General features: G+C 39.7%; 1 protein-coding gene across 5 annotated transcripts in view; it reads left to right on the top strand.

The window, feature by feature from the left end:
- Positions 1-23,589, top strand: part of ABCB1 (ATP binding cassette subfamily B member 1) — a 195,477-nt gene that overhangs the window by 128,673 nt on the left and 43,215 nt on the right. The window contains exons 1-5 of one of the 5 annotated variants that reach the window (XM_075211878.1): positions 7,795-7,951; positions 8,386-8,490; positions 17,120-17,201; positions 19,289-19,433; positions 22,009-22,057. The exons of 2 other annotated variants lie outside the window; for them this stretch is intronic. In XM_075211878.1, coding sequence (XP_075067979.1) covers positions 8,393-8,490; positions 17,120-17,201; positions 19,289-19,433; positions 22,009-22,057 — 374 coding nt within the window. In that variant the 5' untranslated portion in view covers positions 7,795-7,951; positions 8,386-8,392. 2 more of the 5 variants (XM_075211879.1, XM_075211876.1) reach the window with 2 other exon arrangements.

Genomic DNA, 23,589 nt, shown 5'->3' with positions numbered 1-23,589 from the left:
TTATTCTTCACCCCCCACCCCTGTTATTCTTCACCCCCCACCCCTGTTATTCTTCACCCCCCACCCCTGTTATTCTTCACCCCCACTCCTGTTAGTCTTCACCCTCTAGCCCTGTTATTCTTTATCCCCCACCCCTGTTATTATTCACCCTCCGCCGCTGTTATTCTTTACTCCCCACCCGTTATTGTTCACCCCCCACCCATTATTCTTCACCCCCCCACCCGTTATTCTTCACCCCCCCCACCCCTGTTATTCCTCACCCTCCACCTGTTATTCCTCACCCTCCACCCCTGTTATTCTTCACTCTCCACCAGTTATTTTTCACCACCCTCCCCTGTTATTCTTCACCCCCCACTCCTGTTAGTCTTCACCCCCATCCCTGTTATTCTTCACCCCCCTCTCCTGTTAGTCTTCACCCCCCACCCCTGTTATTCTTTACCCCCCACCCCTGTTATACTTCACCCTCCGCTGCTGTTATTCTTCACTCCCCTCCTCTGTTATTCTTTACCCCCCACCCCTGTTATTCTTCACCCTCCGCTGCTGTTATTCTTCACTCCCCTCCCCTGTTATTCATCATAGCCCAAATCTCTCTTGTCAGCAATGGTGGATGTGGTAACACCATGTGTTGTGGATCGTGGATTCTTGCTGCAGACACACATACCCATCCACCGTGGTGGGAGAGGACATATCTCCCATTTTCTCACAGTCCTGACTGGCAGGACTGCACCATCTAAAGCAAGACAGATGGGATATATGGGCCAGTTGTCCAATGTCACTATAGATACTGCAGAGTGTGTGGCCATAAGTCACCTCTGAATGAGTGGCACTGTGGCCTAGTGGTTAGCAGTGATTCCTCACTAAATTAGAGGTGATTGTGACGCAGGAATATATTTGCATGGAGTCTCCTCGTGTTTATATGGATTTCCTCCCACTTGGCACAGACATACTGTAAGGTTAATTGGCTCAACTAGGGCTGCTGTCCAAATTGACCTTAGTCTGTCCCTGTGTGTGTGTGTGTGTGTGTGTGTGTGTGTGTGTGTGTGTGTGCATTAGGGAATTTAGACTGTAAGCTCCAATGGGGCAGGGACTGATGTGAATAAGTTCTCTGTACAGCGCTGCGGAATTAGTGGCGCTATATAAATAACTGATGATGATGATGATGGACTAATGTGTCCAAATAGAATTATCTATATTTTACTGCTCAGCATAATAAGTTACTGCTATTTATGAAAAACAATAACACAATGAATACAACATTATAAGGGAATCATCTAATGATATGTTTTGCCTGGGTGGCGTTTTGTTTCAAGTGTGTACAGTATAAGCCATTCATCACTGCCAAGGTGGATCATTGTAACTAAACAATGAGAAAAGCAAAGAATGCCAGCTTCCTAAAATGTATCAGTGTTGTTTGTTTCTGCAGATATGTACCATACCGGTGCTGTTTTATTTAAACTAAACACTCTGGTTTCCAGTTACTTGGCTTATATCCTGTGTGTGATTTGCTCCAGTATTAATGGATTCAAAAGTGAATTCGGTATTCGATAACTCTGATCAAAAATTGGGATTAAGTGGTTGCAAATCATTCTTTCTAGTTATTTGTTAAGTTAAGTATGCAGGTTATGATTGTCTGGGTAAATGTGGCAATGCATCAAGAATCAGCTGATTCTGTTTATCCAGTGAAGAAACAGCGTTTAATTGCACATTCCTTAAATCATTGTACAGTATATTGTACTGCAGCCACTATACAAGACATGAGCGCCAATAATTGGAAATTATGCATTTTGGGTGGCCTTCCGAGTTCAGCAGGTAGCTAAGGTGGCAATAACAGAAAGATTGCAGGGGTATTTGCAGGACAGCTGCCATCCGTGTTAAATAGTCTTACCCATACAAGGTATTGCTGGCATGACCTGGAAAATCTTAGCACTTGCAGTGATTCCTTGACGTGACGTATAGAGCAAAGCCCTTTCTCCGCTGAAAACACCCGCTTTTGTCAGAGATTCTTCACTCTTCAATAAACAGACCACTATATTCCTACTGGTGAGCATTTACAAGAGAATTGAGGGCAAAGTAACACAAAAAAATAATTATAATTATAATTATAAAATGTATTTTAAGTAGAGTTGGAAACAGATGTTAAAGATATGTATGTGTTTTTTTCGAGATTACTTTTTGGATTTTTTTAGGGGCCAAAAACAAATTTAAGTTGAGAAGAAATCTTGAATGCACCAGAATAGTTTCATGCATCGGAAATGCAAAACGGTGTTATTAGGTTACCTCCTTATATGGCAGAGAACTCGGTTGAACCTCAGCATCAAGCTATGACATGAAAAAAATTGCATAGCAACAGTTGCTTACTCCATGCAACCAACACACCCTTTTTCAAGGGGTTAAGTTTCAAAGTACAAATTATAAACTGTGTCACATGCCTATATTACCATGAGGAACATTTGTTATGCAATAGCAATAATGTTCTTAATACAACATATTACTCTGTTGTCAGAATCCTGAATCATGCACGGGCAAACATAGGACAGGTCTACAGGTGCCCGAAACCCTCATTCTAAAACAATGTCTGAAAAGACTCTCTAAAATAAGGAACACTTTTCTAAAACTACAGAAGCCCTAACACTGGGAGGGCAGAGTCATTTACAAACATTTGCAGGGCAATACACTATATACAGGTATATGATCTATTACATGGAATACTTGGTATTTTTGGATAAGGGGTATTCCATGATTTGGAGCTCTATGCCTGAAATATCTAGCATTACATTACAAAAATCCCAGTGTCTTTCCTATAGTTACTAGCATTTTAAAATAATTTCCAGGGAGCTGAGCAGGACTACAATCCCCATCATAATATGTTTACTGAACTTTGTTATAATGTCATTTATTTGCATTTTTAATGCTCATATTGAATAAATATTAAATTATAAAATGCAGAGAAAAAGAATGGATAGTGAAAATTGTATTCATTATACAAAATAACAGGAATTATACTGTACAGATAGCAGATATTCAAAACCGGGGACATTTAGGCGTTACCTGCACAATCTCCCTGGAATGATTTTTCAAATGTAGCAAATATGCTTTCATGGGAATCAGTACATAGATATATCTCATCAAAAGTGTGGGGTTTTACAATGGCAGGGGAACCTCCCGGCCTCAGTTCCCATTAGGAGTCTCGATATAAGAAGTGAAATTAATTGGCTGACAAATATCTCAGTGACTCAACACTGCAGGCAGAAGAGGCAGTGGGGAGGTTGTGAAATGTGTATTTTTGTTCTTAAAAAAAAAAAGTCGTATTCCCAAATGATTATAAATAAGTAGCTAATTATTGTTATTAACGTTTCTTCTGTCAGTTGGTGAATGAATGTATATTGAAGAACACCTAACCCTAAAATAGGAGGTGACTTTTATATAAAAGAGCTATTAATAACATTCACAAATATATAAGTAAAAGTTTCCAGAACTGGAGATGTTTGAGGTGAAGGTTAGATTGTGGAGGGAGATATTCCTACGCACAGCAGACTTCCTGTCCACTAATCTTATTGAAGGACACTGAAGCCAGATTCTTCCCCTCCTGAAAATGTGTAACAATAGTTTAGCTACTTAGCAAAGCTCTATGGTAGTGTGAAATATCTGTCAAGGTATTCACAATTTTACATATATATATATATATATATATCTCATACTTGGCAACTTTTCCTCATTGGCTTCACGGAGATCCCGGGGGAGGTGGGCGTGCGGGGCAAGGCTTGATGAATTGCATCATTTTGGCCTCGCTCCCTTGGCTAATTACAGCAGGGGGCGGGGCTAATATGACACAATATTTTCATCATTAGGCCCCGCCCCCACCACTTATCTATTGCGGGGGCGAGAACCGGGAGGTTGCCCTGTTCTCCCAGGAGGTCTCCCATAAATGCGGGAGTCTCCTGGATATTCCGGGAGAGTAGGCAACTATGCGTTAAAGAAAAGCAGCTAATGAATCTCTACAGACTGAAGTGTCTTTTACATTTCTGTCTCCATTACTGAAGTCATGTTGTCTTACCTGTCAGTCTTTGATCAAATCTTGGTCTCCATGAAAATAGCCACCTCCATAGGCATCAATACATGGACATAGGACACAATTTCTGAACTCTGTCATCATGCCACAGATGGGGAAGCCAACCACGTATTCTACTGGCTCAACATCAGGGAGAATGCCAGACTCTTCAGGGAGTGAGGGAGATCACCCCTATTTCAGGGAGTCTCCCTGACATTCAGGGAGAGTTGGCAAGTATGATATATATATATATATATATATATATATATCTATATATATCTATATATATATATATATATATATCTAATATATAAATGCTTAGTGGCGTCTGTCTGTCTGTGTGTGTGTGTGGAAAAAAAAACCCAAGCTGCAGCGCCACCTGCTGGGCAGAGTTATACACTGACCTACTAAATTCTTAGTGTGTGTGGGAAAAAAAATTCAAAAAGGGCTGAAATTTGGTAGGGCTCAAACTCATTTTCGTGAGGTAATTTTACCTCATGAACTCACATGTGTAGAGGTGTGCATTAGTGTGTGTGTGTGTGTGTGTGTGTGTGTGTGTGTGTGTGTAAAAAACTATTTTCTCAGAAAGGGCTCATCCAATTGACCTGAAATTTGGTATACTGACATTATTTGACAAAAAAATTAGAATAGTCAAGTCAGTTAACTTCCATCATCCCCCCTTCCCCCCGTGGGAGGGGTAGTAAAGGCTAAATTTACGAGTTGAGGGGTCAAACTCATTTTCGTGAGGTCATTTTACCTCATGAACACACATTAAAAAGGGCGCTTGCGTCGGGAAGTAACGCTCTTCCCCTGAGGAGGCCTGGGCTAGGCCCAAATGCATGACAAAAACCTTTTTAAGACCTTAAGTATCTTGATTTGACTAGAATGCATGAGTATCATGCACAGGTTAACTTGTATATATATATATATATTTGTGAAGACCCCACAAAGTACATTGGTGCAGTACGTATCTCCATCTGTTGTCCATGCCATCGGCCATGACGTCTAGGGTAAGGTCAGTCTGTGCTTCGTATGGTTACATTTTCTCAGGCAAGTGGGCTGAGCATGGTGTATGAGTACATACATACAGACAGACAGACCAGACAACAGCTCAATGGTGCAAAACAAACCTGAAAATTAACATATTTTGTATGTTTTAGATTGTTAGGTAGAATACGTAATGTAACAGGTTATTCCTTTGTAGTCAACGCATGACATAAGTCTAAATAATTATTCTGGACATTAAGGGGTGAAACACTTTTGGTTAATTGTAACGATATGGAAATAAATAAATGCAGTCGGTTATATACAGAATAGACATGTGTTGGAAAAGTGTGAATAAAGAGATTACTATAGTTTATGAAGAACTGACTACTTGGAATAATAAGTGAGATGCAAACACTTTATGAAAGAAGATAAACAGTGTTAGTCCTACCAAACGGTTGTAAAGTAAACTACTAATGTCTCGGCCAGCAGCAAAGATCCTCCAAGTATTACAGACACACAGAAGAGTGTAAACTGTAAATAGAAGAAAGGTGCTTAAGAGTCACTGTTTAAACCTGTTATGTCTCATGATTGCATCAGAGAGGAAGGTTACCATTCCTCATACATATCATAGTCCCCAACTAACTCTCATTCCGAGGACCAATCCCACATTTTGAAGATAAGATTTGATTCTGACATTGATGCTATTTTCTTTTGTCGACCAATATAAATATGTGAGGTTGAATATATGAACTGCGACAGCTTTGTGGGTGCAATCAACGCTGAAAACAGCCAAATACAAATACAACAAAAATTCATGTAAATTGATGTTTCTTTGAGAACATCCCGAACCCTGTGTATTCTCTGAGAGTGAGATCATCTGAAAGGACATGGATTTGTAGCAGGAAGCTGAAAGCCATTCAGCTGATGTCACCTTTTAGATATCGGCAGATATCACTGTGCCCTCATTTATTCTAAACTGGACAGTCCTCAGATATAAAGGACACTAGTAGAGGTACAGCTAATAAGTATGGTGTATTAGCAAGGCCCATTGGAGTTACTACAACATTGACAAAACCAATTTATTGCTCAACATTTTCATAGCATCAACATATTTGGTTAAACAATGAATGTGGTCCTCTGAAAGCTATAGTGGTGTGGGGCTACATCAATACATGAGTAACAATTACTTTAACCCTCATTTACACATACTAGCAGTCCCACATCTGTGTATTTCCTGGATTTACCCACAGAAACTAATCAATTTATTACCAAATACAATGTCTAGAAAACCAATTTAAGCAGATATTTATTTTGTTACATTTGCCATTGCTCAAAATGGAGAAGGAATGTTGTATCTGTATATTAGTTCTGAGTACATGCTGATTGACACCATCTGCTAATTTATTTTAGTCACTGAAATTTTATTTTTTTTATTCAACACACAATAGAAATCTATTGTAATCAGGCCCAGTGATCAATGCAGGTAAATAGGTGCACTGTGTTCTATTCACCTGGAACATGAGTAATGTGCAAAGACAAATTTTAAGGTTGGTAATATGGAATAAACGGCCATAACACAACATTAAAGGGGGTTGGTCTCCAACTATAGAGCCCTACTTACCTTCAGAATAGAATGTTAGCAGGGCTCTCCCATGAGAAGTGTGCTGTGTCTCCAGTACTAATAAGATAGCTTCAGCTTGAGCTGGCGTACATTACCGTATGTGTAAAAGCATTTTCAATACTAAATTGCGGTACATAGACCCATAAATATCTATGGGGACTGCTATGTATTTAAAAAAAATGCAAAGCAGCAGATATCTATAATATCTGTTGCGATGCACTGTTAATAAATGTGTATTTACTTAAATATGCGTCAGTCCTCCGAGTATAATTTAATGAAAAATAACTATAATGAATAGATCCCAAAGTATGAACGTTAACCATGAATGAGTGTGATCATAAGAAAAAGAGAATTGTGGTAAGTGAGCAAATGTGGGTCTAATAGTTGCTGATATTAATGATAAAAATATTCCTATAATAATTATATTTTAAGAAAAAATTACTTTAAAAAATAAAAATCGAATTCTTTCACTGATGACCAAAATCAGGGCCGTAACTAGGGCTGTGCGACAGTGGCGACCGTCCAAGGCGCAACGCTGAAGGGGGGGTGCAATTTAGGAATACTTTAGGTTCATTTGGTTAAAATTAAGGGCTAGGGGGGCGGCATTTGTCTTTCTTGCCACAGGCGCTAGAATTTTAAGTTACGGCTCTGACCAACATACACAAACCTGCGATACATGAAACACCAATTATTAAGTGGGGCATATTCAATTCCGATCCCGATCCGCGGGATCGCGCCGGAACGGCCGCGAACCTAATCCGCGGTACCGCAATAACGTGGATTTTCGTTCGCAACCCATAGGGCTGCGTACGAAAATCTGCGTTATTGCGGTATCGTATTAACGGCAGTACTGCGCATTTTCCGCTGTAATGCGCGGTAACGCGGATCGGATCGGAATTGAATATGCCCCTAAATTTCTTATTGTATTTATCAGGCACACAGAAGCTAGTCATACTGTATGGTAAATGATTGTGCCCGACCATTTCTTACAATTGTTTGGATCTGCACCCACAAGCAGATATTCACCAAATGCAGTCTACGGACTGCACAGGATACACATCGCCCATTAACCTCCAGGAGACCTATATAGATGACATGACGTAATTATAGTCAACAGCATCACAGACAGGATGGGAGAAAGCAGAGAGTATGATGTAACTGCTGGTTTACAGGGACCATTGACTCAATGCCTGAGGAACACAATATGAATCCTTATCTATATTACATATTAACAGATATAGCTCCCTCTCCCAGGACAAGGAGTTGCTAAACCAAGACGCGCCCAGCTAGTGTCAGTGAGTATAATATTATTAGAGGGAAGGAGGAGCAAAGCGCATGTTGTCTGCTACAGCTTCACTTTCTGCCTCTTCTTAACTCTCTTCCTCCACATATTAACATCTAATATAATTCCGACTACACAACAACTCTACATAACGGGACGTTTATACAGAGTGACGTTAAGGAGCTTTACACGTAAGTTATAACGGATTTATGGTGCGCTTTGTCCTTTTCCATGTACATGTGAGAAGCGCACTGTGCGCAATAGCGCTTTTATGTGCTGTCTCCAACTGCAGCGTAACTACAAGTCTCAGAATGTTCTGTCTGCTAGAGAGACACAGATTGATGTGTTCCAAGCTCTCCCTGCTGTACCTGACATATACTCATAGTAACCACTTCAAAGTTTGTTCTTTTTTCATTTATTTGAGGCTAAATTTTGCCCTTCCTACAGATTAAACATGGCGGGTGACCAGAAAGGTGCCGTGAATGGACTTGAGGGGTCGAGCCAGGATAATGGGGATGTTACAGTGACCGTCACAGATCCCAACTCAAAGAGGTGACTTTTCTGCTATGGATTGTTATGTGTTATGTTTATTGTAATGTGACTGTAGCAACATGTGAGCACAGAAAACTGTTACAGATAAATTGTACAAATAATCACATTAAATTGTGAAAAGTGTATTGGTATTATTGTGACTACTGTATTTGCTTTCATCTGTTTACTTTCTAAGTAGTTTAGTTTTTTTGTATCACGTTAAAAACATACCGGTAGATCTCAGATATCCCAGGTCTTTACAATACTTGGTACATATGATATGACATTGGAGTTCATCGTACACAGTATGCATATTCACAAGTCTAGCAGTTTATTGTCTCAATAGGAATACATGACACAAGAATGGGATAAGACCAGATTTTGCAGGCAGCTGCAGTCAGCTATTTGTTGGTGGGAAACACATTTTTAAAAATGATACAAGCTAAAACATTTTGGGGAAACATTTTTTTTTAAAGGTCTAATTCAATGATGGGCCACAGACAGCCCTCCAAGCCTTCACTCCCCACCCTCAGTTCCTTCCTGCTGTATTGTCAGGTGTTTTTGTTATAGCTTGTAACCCCTATTTTAAAGGCAGGCTTATATGTTTATCTCTTTATTTCATAAAATGTGTTGTTTCAGAGATTAAAGGTGTTGTGCGGCCCCCAAAGTGTATCCTGTTGCCCATTACTGGTCTAATTGACTAGATTAGCAGTGGAATTATTCATTTAGACTGACACTTTTAGACACTTTATTTCTACTAATTTTTGCTGTTCAGTATAATTTGTGTGCTGGAGACTGATATCACTAACTACCTCGCATGGTCTATAGGTCATAATGATGTCAAGCTGTTTATAGATTCATATAATTTTACAAACTTGACCTTGCAGTATATGAGTTTGCATTGTTTCTAGTCCAACTACAGTATATTATAGTTACTAAATATATTATTATATATAGGTATATATTATCAATTCTAAGATTTTCTATGAAAAAAAGGTGATATTGGAAAAATTAGTGGTTGTTCAAGTTCAATAACATATATGTGGCTTTTATTGAGTTTGGACTTTGCTTTTTATTATGAGTTTGTTTTTGCTTGTGATTGCTATGTTTTTGTTGTGCACGTAAAGCAGAATAATTTTCCATGCAAAATAGATGTAGATTTCATGCAGATTTCATTTTTTGGGAGTAATCCGCTCTTTATTCACACCACTTTATGTTTATATTTTATTGCAAATTGTAAATATACCTCTACGAAACCAATGAGGGGAACCCACTGGAAAATGCAGTATATTTTATTTTAGAAGCAGAATATATTTGCTTATAGTTTTGCAATAAACTTAACATAAAATGTAAAAAAAAAATGCATGTAATTCAGGCATACGCACGTCCAGATTCAACTACAAGCAGATCTTAAGAAACGTCTTAATGATGCAAATATTAGTGCAGGACAAAAGATCCACAGGGTCACTAACAACTCCGACTCGTTACTTTCCCTGTTGTGTATTGGACTAGCTTTTAGTCTGGTAATAACTATGCCTCCCCCCCAACCTATAAAAAAAAATGGCAGCTGCCATCTTTGCTTTTGTTGTAACTAGGAGGAGATATGTCCTCTTCACGTCCGAAACTACTATATACATGTCCGAACCTACTATATAGACTCAGGGCTGATATATGACACTTATAGTTTTTTCTCTCTAATACAGATTAACATTAATAATATTATACTCTATACTATACCAGTGTTGGCCAACCTGTGACACTCCAGGTGTTGTGAAACTACAAGTCCCAGCATGCTTTGCCAATATATAGTAGCTTATTGCTGGAAGGGTATGCTAGTTTCACAACACCTGGAGTGTCACAGGTTAGCCAACACTGTACTATACTATAGGAAACAGCTATTTCTAAGCATATTTCACTTATTGTAATAATTTTTCAGTCAGCGAATGTCTGTGCAGACCAAAACTGAGGCCTTTGAATGAGGCCGGGTACACGGAACAAGATGCATAGTGTTACAGCATAATTGAGTTATTGGTAATTCTACCATCACAGTTGTTTGTTTGCCCATTCTTGAGTCAGATAATCACTCTGCTCCCCCACCCTCTTTTAAAACAAGATGGCGGCTGCTACCTCCGCTTGTGTTGTAAATACGGGGACAGGATGGCCACATTGCCATAGCCCAGTGTCTGTCTGTTAGATGCAGCTCCCCCAGATATAGAGGAATGGGACTGTATGGTCTTGTTTTTCTGCAGGTAGCTGTAGGGCCAAAAGTCTTATAATAAATCATTAGTATTGAAAAAAAGCCTAAGTGAAAATGATAGTGTAAAGTACGAAATATCCAGGCTATCGAACATTTTTCATTACAAGGATATACTGACGGGTCTTTAAAATACAATTCTTGAGATAATAAGAAAAGTTGCCATTTCTTTCCATGATCTTGTGACTGTTTCAAGTCCTTTTATATGGCTAAAGTTCTTTAGATTACGTTATCTATTTCACACCACCAATAAGAGCAGATATATTATATGATATTATATATAGCTCAGCTTTCCTGGGGCAATGCTAAGTGTCTGTTGTCATTATTATACAGCCACTTGAGTGCACTTTTCATATTGTTCAATAGGACAGTCTTCTGATAATATGAACTTTCAATACCTACAAAGCTAGAAGGTGCAATTTTTCATGTTGGCAAAACCATGTTGTGTGGCAGGGGGGTTAATGTTAGAAATGCGCGGACATATTTAGAGGTAGGAGAGGGTTGTGTCCTAGTTTACCTCTAAATTGCAGTGTTTAAAATAAATCTGCCAGGTATTTGTGGGTCACATGCAAAAGCGTCGGTATTTTTCCTGCATGGACAAACAATTGCATTTACGCCCGTTGTATGTCAGTGTGGTTTTGTCCAGGTACAGATTTGCTCCTTTAGCTGGACTTAGTAATGCTAAACGAGATCCAACGTAGCCAGAAACATTGCATTTTTTGGACCCAATGCGGCTTACAGCGTTAGTAGGAATGAGGTCGTTGGAAATAATGGATTCCATTTTCAGACCTATTTAGTGTAAAAGTGCGAAGTGTCTCCAGAACGTCCATGAGACACTTAGCGGAGGAGATTTGACAGAAATCTCAGCTCATTTTTCCTCGCACCTCTGTGGGGTGTGAGGATTACTCACACTCATCTTACCTCATCTATTTTGGTACTTGCTTCTGTATCCGGTGCTACGGAATCTGTGGCGCCTTATAAATAATTAAATAATAATAAATAATAATGTCATTGGTTTCTAGTGAATTATTGGACTACATTCTCGTGTGTTCATCCTACAAAATGGCTGCTTCCACTTTAAAAGATGGCCCCTATCATAGTAGCAGGGGAGAGCTATAACAGATACCATAATGCTTATATCATACTTGCCAACTCTCCCGGAATGTCCGGGAGACTCCCGCATTTTGGGTGAGTCTCCTGGACTCCCGTGAGAGTATGGCAAAATCCCGCATCTGGAGAATTAGTGCCAAAATACTGCGATTCTCTGGGAATGACGCTTGATGATTGCGTCATGACGTCAAGGGGGGCGGGTCCAAAATGACGCGATTTTGGAGCTGCGCCCCCGGCACGCCCACCTCTCCCACGGCAGCTCCCGGAAGCAAGTAGCAGAAAGTTGGTAAGTATGGCTTATATTTTATACACATCACCATTTTTTATATGAGGGTGACAGGTTCTGTTGGGTTCTGATTTTCAGAGTATAGGTCTGTGTATTATAATGAATAGCGACATCTTTCCCACAGCCTGTTAAGCAGTATTCAATAAATCCCTAACAGAATCTGCTACATATATTTTCATAAAGAGTTTTGCATCTCACAATAAGCTGTAGTTAGACATGAATAGAGAATTAGCTTTGTTATAACTCAGAGCTTCCCTAATTTCCGTCACTAACTGTTTTCCTGGTCAGTGCCAGATGTGATTTTTATCAGAAATAAAACCTTTATCCTGAACTACGGGCGGTTGTTGTGGGGGAAATTCACAGTTACAATATTCTGTCAAAATCCGTGAATATGATGAGAATGTACTTTAACAATAATTACAGGAATTTAGAGCTCTCTTTCTTGTTTTTGTTGTTGTAAAACACCAGCCAAAAGTGTTCATTTCAATGAATGAACTGGTCCTGGCTTATCATTTTATTGATACATTGTACTGTGCCTTGTGTACTATACATGTGTGAAAAAATTGCATAAAATAGCTCTTCCCAGCTTCTACATAATGTGCTCTGCTCTCTCCAGGTTGGCCTGGTGACATTTTATTTTATAATACTTGTATTTTATGGTATAATTATTATTTTTCTTACTAATCTGGATATATATTTCTTTGGAACACATACATAGATCATACTTGCCAACTTTTCCTCTTTGGCTTCAGGGAGATCCTGGGGTAGGTGGGCGTGCGGGGGCGGGGCTAGATGAATCGCATCATTTTGGCCCCACCCCTAAACGGTTGTCACAATTTTGGCCAATTACAGCAGGGTGTGTGGCTAAGATGACGCGATATTTGCATCATTAAGCCCCGCCCCCACCACTTATCTATTGACGGGCGAGAACCAGGAGGTTGCCCTGCTCTCCCGGAAGCCCGGGAGGTCTCCCAGAAATGTGGGAGTCTCCCGGACATTCCGGGAGAGTAGGCAACTATGCGTTAAAGAAAAGCAGCTAATGAATCTAGAGACTGAAATGTCTTTTACATTTCTGTCTCCATTACTGAAGTCATATTGTCTTACCTGTCTGTCTTTGATTAAATCTTGGTCTCCATGAAAATGGCCACCTCCATAGTCATCAATACATGGACATAGGACACAATCATGCCAAAGATGGCGAAGCCAACCACGTCTTGTACTGGCTCAGCATCAGGGAGAATGCCAGACTCTTCAGAGAGTGAGGGAGATCACCCCTATTTCAGGGAGTCTCCCTGACATTCAGGAGAGTTGGAAAGTATAACATAAATGCTAAGGGCCTGATGTAGTGTTGAATGCAATTTACATACACCGAAATCGTAAATGTACATTTCATCCCGTAATTTACACAGCATTCCAAGTCACGCGGATCTTTAGGTCAGTGTGACTCAAAATACTGTGCATGTACAGTAAGATCCAGTCTCCAGGATGTAAAGCTGCATCTTATCAAGGGCACGGTATAAACAAATGTCAAAACATTTCCTAACATAGAGTTTAGAGCGTCGCATGACTATTTCACTTCCATAACAGAATGTGTTTTATATAGTTACATAGACATTAATACCGCATTCCCATTTCATGTACTTATTTGTTTTCTGTGTTTATTAAGCTCCCAACCTGCTGAATTGTTAGTTAAAACTGGACTTTGGTTTTATTGATTATTTCTGGGTATGCTTTGCGGAAAAGAAAAAAAGAAGTCTGTCTGCTAAGTTGTCCATGTTTGTTAGGTTTACTTTGTGAGCTGCTGCTGGAGTTTCCCTGGACGTAAGACAATATTGAGGTTTATATATTAAAGTTGATCAATGGAACAAATGTGCAGGAACCAATCAGCAATTAGCTTTGATCTGCCTAGTTGGACAATGAAAGCACGTATCTGGTTGGTTGATATGGTTTAGTGCAGATTTTCACCTTTGAGCAAGGTTAGTCATTAACTCACATTGTCTTTATGATCAGTAATCCTGAGAAATATATGATTCATTAATAATATTTTAGAAATAGTGGAGGTAAAATAGACACAGATTAAAAAAAATGTACATTGGACACAATCTTAAAACAATTCTGGAATATCTAAATAAACACTTCACAAATAATGTTAATTGGCATACATTAGCATACAGTATACACAATAAAAGAAAATAGTGAGAATTACACCCAGTATATGGAACATGAGAAGTGGTGCTGTGCAGTTTTCCGTACACACAACGGTATTTTGTAGTTCTCCATACACCATACTTGCCAACTTTTCTTCACTGGCTTCAGGGAGATGCCGGACGAGGTGGGCTTGCGTTTGCGGGGCTTGACGAATTGCATCATTTTGGCTAAGATGATGCGATATTTGGGTCATTAAGCCCTGCCCCCCGCCACTTATCTATTGCGAGGGCGAGAATCGGGAGGTTGCCCTGCTCTCCCGGGAGGTCTCCCAGAAATGAGGAAGTCTCCCGGACATTCTGGGAGAGTAGGCAACTATGCGTTAAAGAAAAGCAGCTAATGAATCTCTAGAGACTGAAGTGTCTTTTACATTCCTGTCTCCATTACTGAAGTCATGTTGTCTTACCTGTCAGTCTGTGATTAAATCTTGGTCTCCATAAAAATGGCCACCTCCATAGGCATCTTTGGACTCCCTGTCTCGTCCCGCTTTCTGTGAGCTATCGTTCCCATCACAGCCTGGGTCATGAGCGGCTTCTGGATCCATCGAGCTGGGTAACGTCTTCCTCTGGACTGTGCTGTAAATTGGTTCTTTCTGTTTCTACTACGAATCGTTGTATATTTGTTTACCAATGCCAATTGTTTGATCTCATGTGAACTATGTAAATCTCTCCTCCCCCATTCCCCCCCCACCTTCTAGTCCTCCTTTTCCCGATATATAATGTAAAAACTGAAGGAAACGCCTTGTATTGGTATTGTACTGTTTATTATTCTCGTTCTTTCCTGTTTCCTTCTTAAATAAAGTTTTAAAAAAAGTGAATAAATAAAATGGGAAATTTTTTAAAAAGAAAGCTATTCTGTGGAAAAATCGAAGACAAATGGCAACTGTGTACAGTGAGGTCTGACAGCGTAACCCTGTCCTTACATTGACCTTATTTACTTGTCATAAAGTTATTCTTGCTCCATGTCTTTGATATTTGCTATTTTTTAATGCTAATTTAATTGCATTGTAGATGGGGTTCAGGGGCAAACGCAGGATTTGTAGAGGGGGGTTTCCACACCACGCCGCCAGTGGGTGTGACCAGCATGCATGGGGGCGTGGCTGTAATATTACACAGTGCTTGGCTGCTCTCCAAATCTTCCTATTCCCATTATATACATGGGCAATGCTGCGTGCACTACTGTTAGGTGCAGCTCTCCCTTTTCAAGCAGAGCTGTGTGAAGTGGGAGCAGGGTCCAGCTACTTCAATTACACAGTGCCCCAGGCTTGCCGGGGGGTTTCCAGGCACTAGGAAACCCCCTTCGGTTTGCCTATGGGGTTAAACACTGAACGGGATCAGGCAGCGAACACATGCAGCACTCTAGATTGTAAGCTCTTACAATCAGGGTCCGTACTACCTTACGCCTCATGCCTGCTCTTGCCTGCCCCCTCTTGGTCAACCCCACTGGTACCTGTTATGTTTTATCCTGCAATTATATTTAAATCTCTACTAGCTTTGTTGTCTTGTCGATATACATGTGCAACTCATACTTGTATCAGTACCACATATCTTGTTATTATTATGCTTAATTTGCACTAATGTACTTGTGTGTTTGACTGTCTGGTGTTTTCCGAATTTATGGCACCATGCAAAAGCTCAGGGACCAGGTATCAATGCTATGTAGTCTATGCGTTAATGCAATTTAATTCTGTTCCAAAGCCTTTCAATGATCTGTTTGGAATAAATTGTACACATTATTTGATAGTGAATAGGCAAAATAGGCAGTGGTAACAGTATATGTTGTATGTTATAACAATATGTTATTTATGAGTGTTTCATTCATTTAAGAGAAACACCAGGGTGCACAATACGTTCCATGATGTTTCCAATTTGTTGTATTTATAATTTTGGGAACACGTATCTTGTACCTGGCACTTAAATACTATATATAGTCATAAGAGTTGGGCATGGCTTTCAATTGTTTAACTAACCCATAGCGATTGCTACAAAGAACTACTGAAAAGATTTATGAAATTTTGTATTGCACCACCAGATGTCATTTGCCAAAATATCAGAGTCAATTTTGTAAATATCTACTATATAAATGCCTAGTGGCGTATGTGGAAAAAAAAACAAACAAGCTGCAGCTCCACCTGCTGGGCAGAGTTATACACTGACCTATATATTTCTTGAAGGAGAAGTGACAGTTGAGAGTGGTTGGTGGTTGCCAGGGGGTGACAGTGGGGAGTTTTTAACACCTTAAGTAGCTGGATGAAGGATGTGGCGATGAAGATGAAGGATGAGGTGATGGAGAAAAATGATGAGGTGGTGACATGTGGACAAAACCACGTTAAAAAAGGGCACTTGCGTCGGGAAGTAACGCTCTTCCCATGAGGAGGCTTGGGCTAGGCCCAAATGCATGACAAGAACCTTTTTAACACCTTAAGTAGCTTGATTTGACTAGAATGCATGAGTATCATGCACGGGTTAACTTGTTATATGTCTGGCAGGACAACCTTTTTCCAAAAGCTTCTGCGTTACAGAAGCCCCAAGTAAACCAGCTGCACTTTTACTTTAGGTGGTAGTGGAGCTTTAACTACTATATGTCACAAATATCTAATCATTGCTCATATATTTTAGATGTGGATCTAAACCTGTAGTGGTAGATTTATCAAACATTCTAAAAAGAAAAATTGGATGTGTTGCCCATAGCGATCGTTTATATAGTACATTCACTTATATAGTACATTCTTAATTATTGCTGATTTTTAGCTGTTGTCTTTACATTGTTTTGATGTTTGTTTTGTCTTTGTACAGCAGGAAGAAGAAAGGGTTATTCTCTAAATTTAAAGACAAAGAAAAAAAAGAGAAACCAAAATTAGTCAGCCCATTCACCATGGTAAGCCATGTGACTTGATATTGTGTTCTGTTAGTAATGACAATTTTGCTATAAATTTTAAAAAACTGTATATCAAATAAAATATACATTAAAATATATGAAATTAAAATTTTCTTGTTTCTCAATGAGGTTAACATAAAACGCACAATAAGCCATAGTTGCCTACTCTCCCGGAATGTCCGGGAGACTCCCGAATTTTTGGGAGTTCTCCCGGACTCCCGAGAGAGCAGGCAAAAATCCCGGAACCAGCATCTCCCCGTTGTTGTAAATGATGGGGGCGGGGCTAACCGCTGCATCGTGGCCCCGCCCCCTGCTACGATTGGCCAGAATTTTCTAAGATTGACAGGGGCAGAGCCTAACGGCGCCCCGTGCGTGGCCACGCCCCCTCGTTGGACCCCCTCCCGGACAGCTGGTCTCAAAAGTAGGTAAGTATGCAATAAACGCAAACAACTGAGAGGATGTTAAAATGTGAGTTAATGTACACTAGAATCTACACTGTCAGGTATCCATTCATTGGGGTCGATTCAATTCCCCGCGTTGTTCCAAAAAACAACGCGGGCTGCGCATTATTACCGTTACTATGGTAATGTTAACTCGGATTTCTGCTCACAGAGCTGCGGGAAAATATCAGCATTGAAATTTCCGTAGTAAGAACAACGCAGGGAATTGAATGTGCCCCATTGAGTGAAATTCTTGTTTTGTCACTAAATCAGTGATTCCTGAACAATGTATAAAGACATTGGTATGTAATACTACCAAGTTGGATATTGTGCGAGAATTTTGGACTTGTTTGAAAGTTTTAAATTCAATTGAAGATCCTGCACTATGGAATCTTCATTATTGTCCTAAGCTAATTGCCCCCATCCCCTTCTTTGCAGCAATCACCCAATAACTTACATTGGTATGAAAATGAAATGTAGACGATGTTGAATATTTTCTGACCTAGTCAGACAGTTAAAGGATCCAGCCATGGAAATTAACGTTCCAGTAAATATAAAAAGGAAATTGCCCAAACCACAAGTATCAGTAACAGAAGATACTTTGGATGGCTGTAGTGTTTGTGTTCTAATCGGGTGGTGTAATCCTGAGATGCAGTCACATCCTGGACATTAGTAATATGCAATGGTCAGTATTTATAAGGAGGTTATGGTGAGGACCCAGTGAACCTCTCTATCCTCCACCATGGGGGGCTCAGTAATGTCACCATCTGGTCACCCCCTATGAGCATAATAGGAAAAGTAACATTTGATGTTCGGGTAATGTGTTCATTCCAGGAAGTCTGGAGACTGATGCACAGAGTCTGATCTAATTAATGCAATTAAGAAGAATTTCCTTTTATCCCTAATGATTCCGGCATTTTAGATCTATAATGGAAAACACACTGTTACTGGGTTCATTTCATTTTTATAATCCCTTGAAAAAAAATTTCAGTAGCAGTTTAAACAATTGTATCTTATGTTTCAGAAGATAAGAATATTGTTGTCACTGGACCTTTATGTTTTTGGAAATCTGCCCCCAAAGCCCCCCTCCTTCAGAGTTAAAGGATACTGCATCGTGCACAATCAAATCAGCCCCAATACATTTTTCACTTGATTGGTAGAGCTACTTTTGTCACAATACATTTTAGATTTTCATTTTTATTGGCTTGTACTGTTTAATAGACCTGCAAAGAATAATTAGGTGTGTAAGCATTATTTAGTGGGTAGTCTTTTCTATATCAGAGACACAGCTCAGTACATAGTGAAATAGATATAGACTGAAATTATAAATATTGGTGAAATAGAGATGACTGAAACCTAACTTCTGTGCAAGACACTTGTACAGATACAATGAAATTGCACAATGAAATCAACACAACACTAGGAAGGTAAGTATAGAACCCACCAAAAATTCAAATCATGATTTTTTTTTAAATTATATTAATTTTGGATAGCACATTATTTTCGGTGATAACCAAAGTATTGGATAAGTACTGATTACCCTGGGATTACAGAAATACAGCATAAGGTTTTATTTAAGATTTTATTTCAATGTGAAAAAATATTACATGTCCCTGATGATAATTCTATGGAATATTTTTCTTTCAGTTCCGATACTCGGGAGGAGTAGATAATCTGCTAATGTTTGTCGGTACAGTAGCAGCAATGATACACGGGGCAGGCCTGCCTCTTATGATGCTGGTGTTTGGAGAAATGACAGACAGCTTTGTCAATGTTGGGAAAAATGCGACATGTAAGTTTGTCATCATGATATCTGTACTCTGAAGTTTTAACACAAACATTGATTAATAGAAGCAGGTCTGGAATTAATATTAGAAAAACTATGCGTGTATAAGGGTGGCACAGTGGTTAACATTGCTGCTTCCCAGTGCTAGGGCCATGAGCTTTATTTAGATTAGAGTACTATCTTAGTTGCGTTTTTATGTTTTCCTCCTGCTTGAATTGGGTTTGCTTTGGTCATTCAGGTTTTAAACTCACAGCAACCAATAGCCAATTAGCTTTGATCTGCCTAGTTAGACAATGAAAGCATGTATCTGGTTGGTTGATATGGTTTAGTGCAGATTTTTTACCTTTGAGCAAGGTTTGTAATTAGCTCTCATTGGGCCTGATTCATTAAGGAAAGTAAAGCAAAACAAATGAGTAACATTAAACCTTGGCAAAACCATGTTACAATGCAAGGGGTGCAAATAAGTTTATTCTTTTACATATAAGTTGAATACTGGCTGTTTTTTCATGTAGCACACAAATACTTCATAGCTTTATTTTTACACTGACATTTAAAGTTGATTTAGTACATGCCCTACCCCAACTACAAATCTGTCCCTACATTTTAAATTTACCTCCCCCTCCAATGTAACATGGTTTTGTCAAGGTGCAAAGTTACTCACTTTTTTTTGCTTTACTTTCCTTAATGTATCAGGCTCATTGTTTTTATGATCAGTAATCCTGAGAAATATATGATTCGTTAATAGTATTTTAGAAATAGTGGAGGTAAAATAGACACAGATTAAAAAAATGTACATTGGACACAATCTTAAAACAGTTATGGAAAATGTAAATATACATTTTCACAAATAATTTTAATTAGCATATCATTAGCATACAGTGTACACGATACAAGAAAATAGTGAGAATTACACCCAGTATATATAACATGAGAAGAGGTGCTGTGCAGTTCTCCGTACACACAACAGTAATTTGAAGCTCTCTATATTATTATTATTATTATTATTATTATCAATTTTTATTTATAGGGCGCCACTAGGCGTCCGTAGCGCCGTACAGGGACAAACAAAGTTACAATACAAGGTGAGACAGCACAGTACAGAAAACAATAAGCACAGTAACTCGGTGAGCTCAAAGCACAGCTAGAGGGGTGGGGGAGGGGAGAGGGGAAGGTCCTGCATACGGCTGAGCCCGAGAGGGAGGGCCCGGATGACAGGGAAACCCCCAGAGGGGAGAGGAAGGAGTGAGAAGGGGGGGGGAGAGGGTCCTCGAGGAGGAGGGCTAGGTAGCTGGAGAGCCGAGTTAAGAGTGGTGAGGACAGGAGGAGAGATGACCCTGCTCAGAGGAGCGTACAATCTAAGGGAGCGTACAATCTATACACATAGAACAGGGACACGTACTGAGAATTGCATACTAAGCAAGTGAAGTTGTACAGTGCTTTTGATCAATATTAAAATTAGATGGGAAAATCTTTAAAAACAAAGACATTCTGTGGAAAAATCGAAGACAGCTGGTCTGTCAGCGGGTTCCTGTCCTTACTTTAACTTATTTGCTTATCACAAAGTTGTTCTTGTTCTGTGTCTCTGATATTTGCTAATTTTTAATGCTAGTTTAAGTGCATTGTAGATGGGGTTACACACAGAACGGGATCAGACAGTGAACTGTGGTAACATTATTTAGTTGATAGTCTTTTACACTGCCGAGTAAATAGTGATTATAGATATTAGTGAAATAAAGATGACAGACACCTGACTGCAGTGCAAGGCACTTGTAGAGGCACAATGTTGGTGACAGTGATTTCGAGAAACTGCAATCAAATCATGATGTTTTTAAATTATATTAATTTGGGATAGTTGTTTCAACCACCTTATTTTAATAGAGAGACTTTAATACATGGCTGTGAGGCAACAAAGTTAACCATTGTGGGCCTCATTTAGAGTCAGACACAATGTGTGTCTAAGAAGTGTAGGAGTGGGAGTGTGCCGCAGCTTGGTAGGGTATTACGAGTTGCATGCAACCCCAGTTGCGTCCCACTCGTAATACCCTACGGAGCTGCGAGCAGTTTCTGCAGCTAACTACTTGCGCCACCTAATTCCTGTCGCACAGATTTTAGCCCATTTTTGACGTGTGTTGCGTCTGCGTCCAGGATTTACCTACAGGATCACACCCCCTGTATCTATATTATCCAAGTTCACGCCTTCACAATTTCGCATTCCGCCCTTTACCTCATAGTTAGCCACAAGCTGTCGCAAGTGTAAATTGCGTCCAATATACAGGCGGATACGGTGCTTGCTGCACATGCGTGATAGTGGTTTTGTGGTCGATGCGCCTAAAACGGACTTTGTGTCCGACTCTAAATGAGGCCCTGTGTCACCCCAATGTTGGTAGAAAATGTATACTATAAAGACTGAGCGATTAAACATGCTCTATGAAACAGCACAGTATGTCAGGGCTATTTAAATAAATGGTTATAATACTCCCCCTTAGAGTTTGACACTATTGTGATAAGATAAGGTTTTATAGCTCTAAATACATATTTTTCAGCATATATATATAATCCTTTCATTTTTTTTCCCTAACAGTGGAAGGTTTGATAAATGCATCTAGGGAACTAGAGGAACAAATGACAACGTAAGTATTACTATTAACATTTATTGATATAGTGCTAGTATTCTCAGAAGCTCTTTACAATTGGGAACCAATGCAACAATACTGGGAGTTTTGTTGTATGATTATCGAGGCAATCATACGGTCTCTAATGGAGGGTGCAGAGTCACAATCTTTTCGGCAAACGGTTATGACAGATAAAGAGAGCACAGTAAATCTTGTAAAACGTGTTTAGTGTGTACACATAAATCGGCTGCTGATCGGAACTTTTTTTTTCTTCAATCGTTGGTAAAATCGTTAATATTATGACATCAGGAGAAATGTTCTGTAGTGTGTACTAGGGATGAGCGCGCTCGGATTTCTGAAATCCGAGCCCACCCGAACGTTGCGGATCCGAGTCGGATCCGAGACAGATCCGGGTATTGGCGCCAAATTCAAAAGTGAAACTGAGGCTCTGACTCATAATCCCGTTGTCGGATCTCGCGATACTCGGATCCTATAAATTCCCCGCTAGTCGCCGCCATCTTCACTCGGGCATTGATCAGGGTAGAGGGAGGGTGTGTTAGGTGGTCCTCTGTGCTGTTTAGTTCTGTGCTGTTTAGTTCTGTGCTGTTTAGTTCTGTGCTGTTTAGTTCTGTGCTGTTTAGTTCTGTGCTGTTTAGTTCTGTGCTGTTTAGTTCTGTGCTGTTTAGTTCTGTGCTGTTTAGTTCTGTGCTGTTTAGTTCTGTGCTGTTTAGTGCTGTGCTGTGCTGTGCTGTGCTGTGCTGTGCTGTGTTCTGCAGTATCAGTCCAGTGGTGCTGTGTGCTGTGCTCTGTCCTTCTGAGGTCAGTGGTGCTGCTGGGTCCTGTGCTGTGTCCTGTTCAGTCCAGTGGTGCTGTGTCCTGTGCTCTGTGCTTCTAAGGGCATAGTTATTTCCCCAATATTCCCCTGTGTTTAAAAAAATAAAAAAAAGTTTTTTTTATAAAATACCAAAAACTACTTTAATATTTTTTAATTACCACAAAATTTTCACAACCAATCCTGCAGTATAAGCCCATTGGTACTGCAATATTACCAAGTTCACACATTCAGCAGTAAAAGTCCAGTGGTACTGCAATATTACAAAGTTTACACATTCTGCAGTATCAGTCCAGTGGTGCTGTGTCCTGTGCTCTGTCCTGCTGAGTTCCGTAGTGCTGCTGGGTCCTGTGCCGTGTCCTGTTCAGTCCAGTGGTGCTGTGTCCTGTGCTCTGTGCTTCTAAGGGCATAGTTATTTCCCCATTATTCCCAAGTTTGTAAAAAATAAAAAAAAAGTAAAAAAAAATAAAAAATTTAAAAAAAAAAAAAATATATAATAATTATAACCAAATTTGCAAAACCAATCCAGCATTATAAGTCCATTGGTACTGCAATATTACCAAGTTCACACATTCAGCAGTAAAAGTCCAGTGGTACTGCAATATTACAAAGTTTACACATTCTGCAGTATCAGTCCAGTGGTGCTGTGTCCTGTGCTCTGTCCTGCTGAGTTCCGTAGTGCTGCTGGGTCCTGTGCCGTGTCCTGTTCAGTCCAGTG

The sequence above is a fragment of the Mixophyes fleayi genome, chromosome 5, assembly GCF_038048845.1.
Source record: "Mixophyes fleayi isolate aMixFle1 chromosome 5, aMixFle1.hap1, whole genome shotgun sequence".
NCBI classification, from domain to species: Eukaryota; Metazoa; Chordata; class Amphibia; order Anura; family Limnodynastidae; genus Mixophyes; species Mixophyes fleayi.
This window is presented reverse-complemented; position numbering and strand designations above follow the sequence as displayed.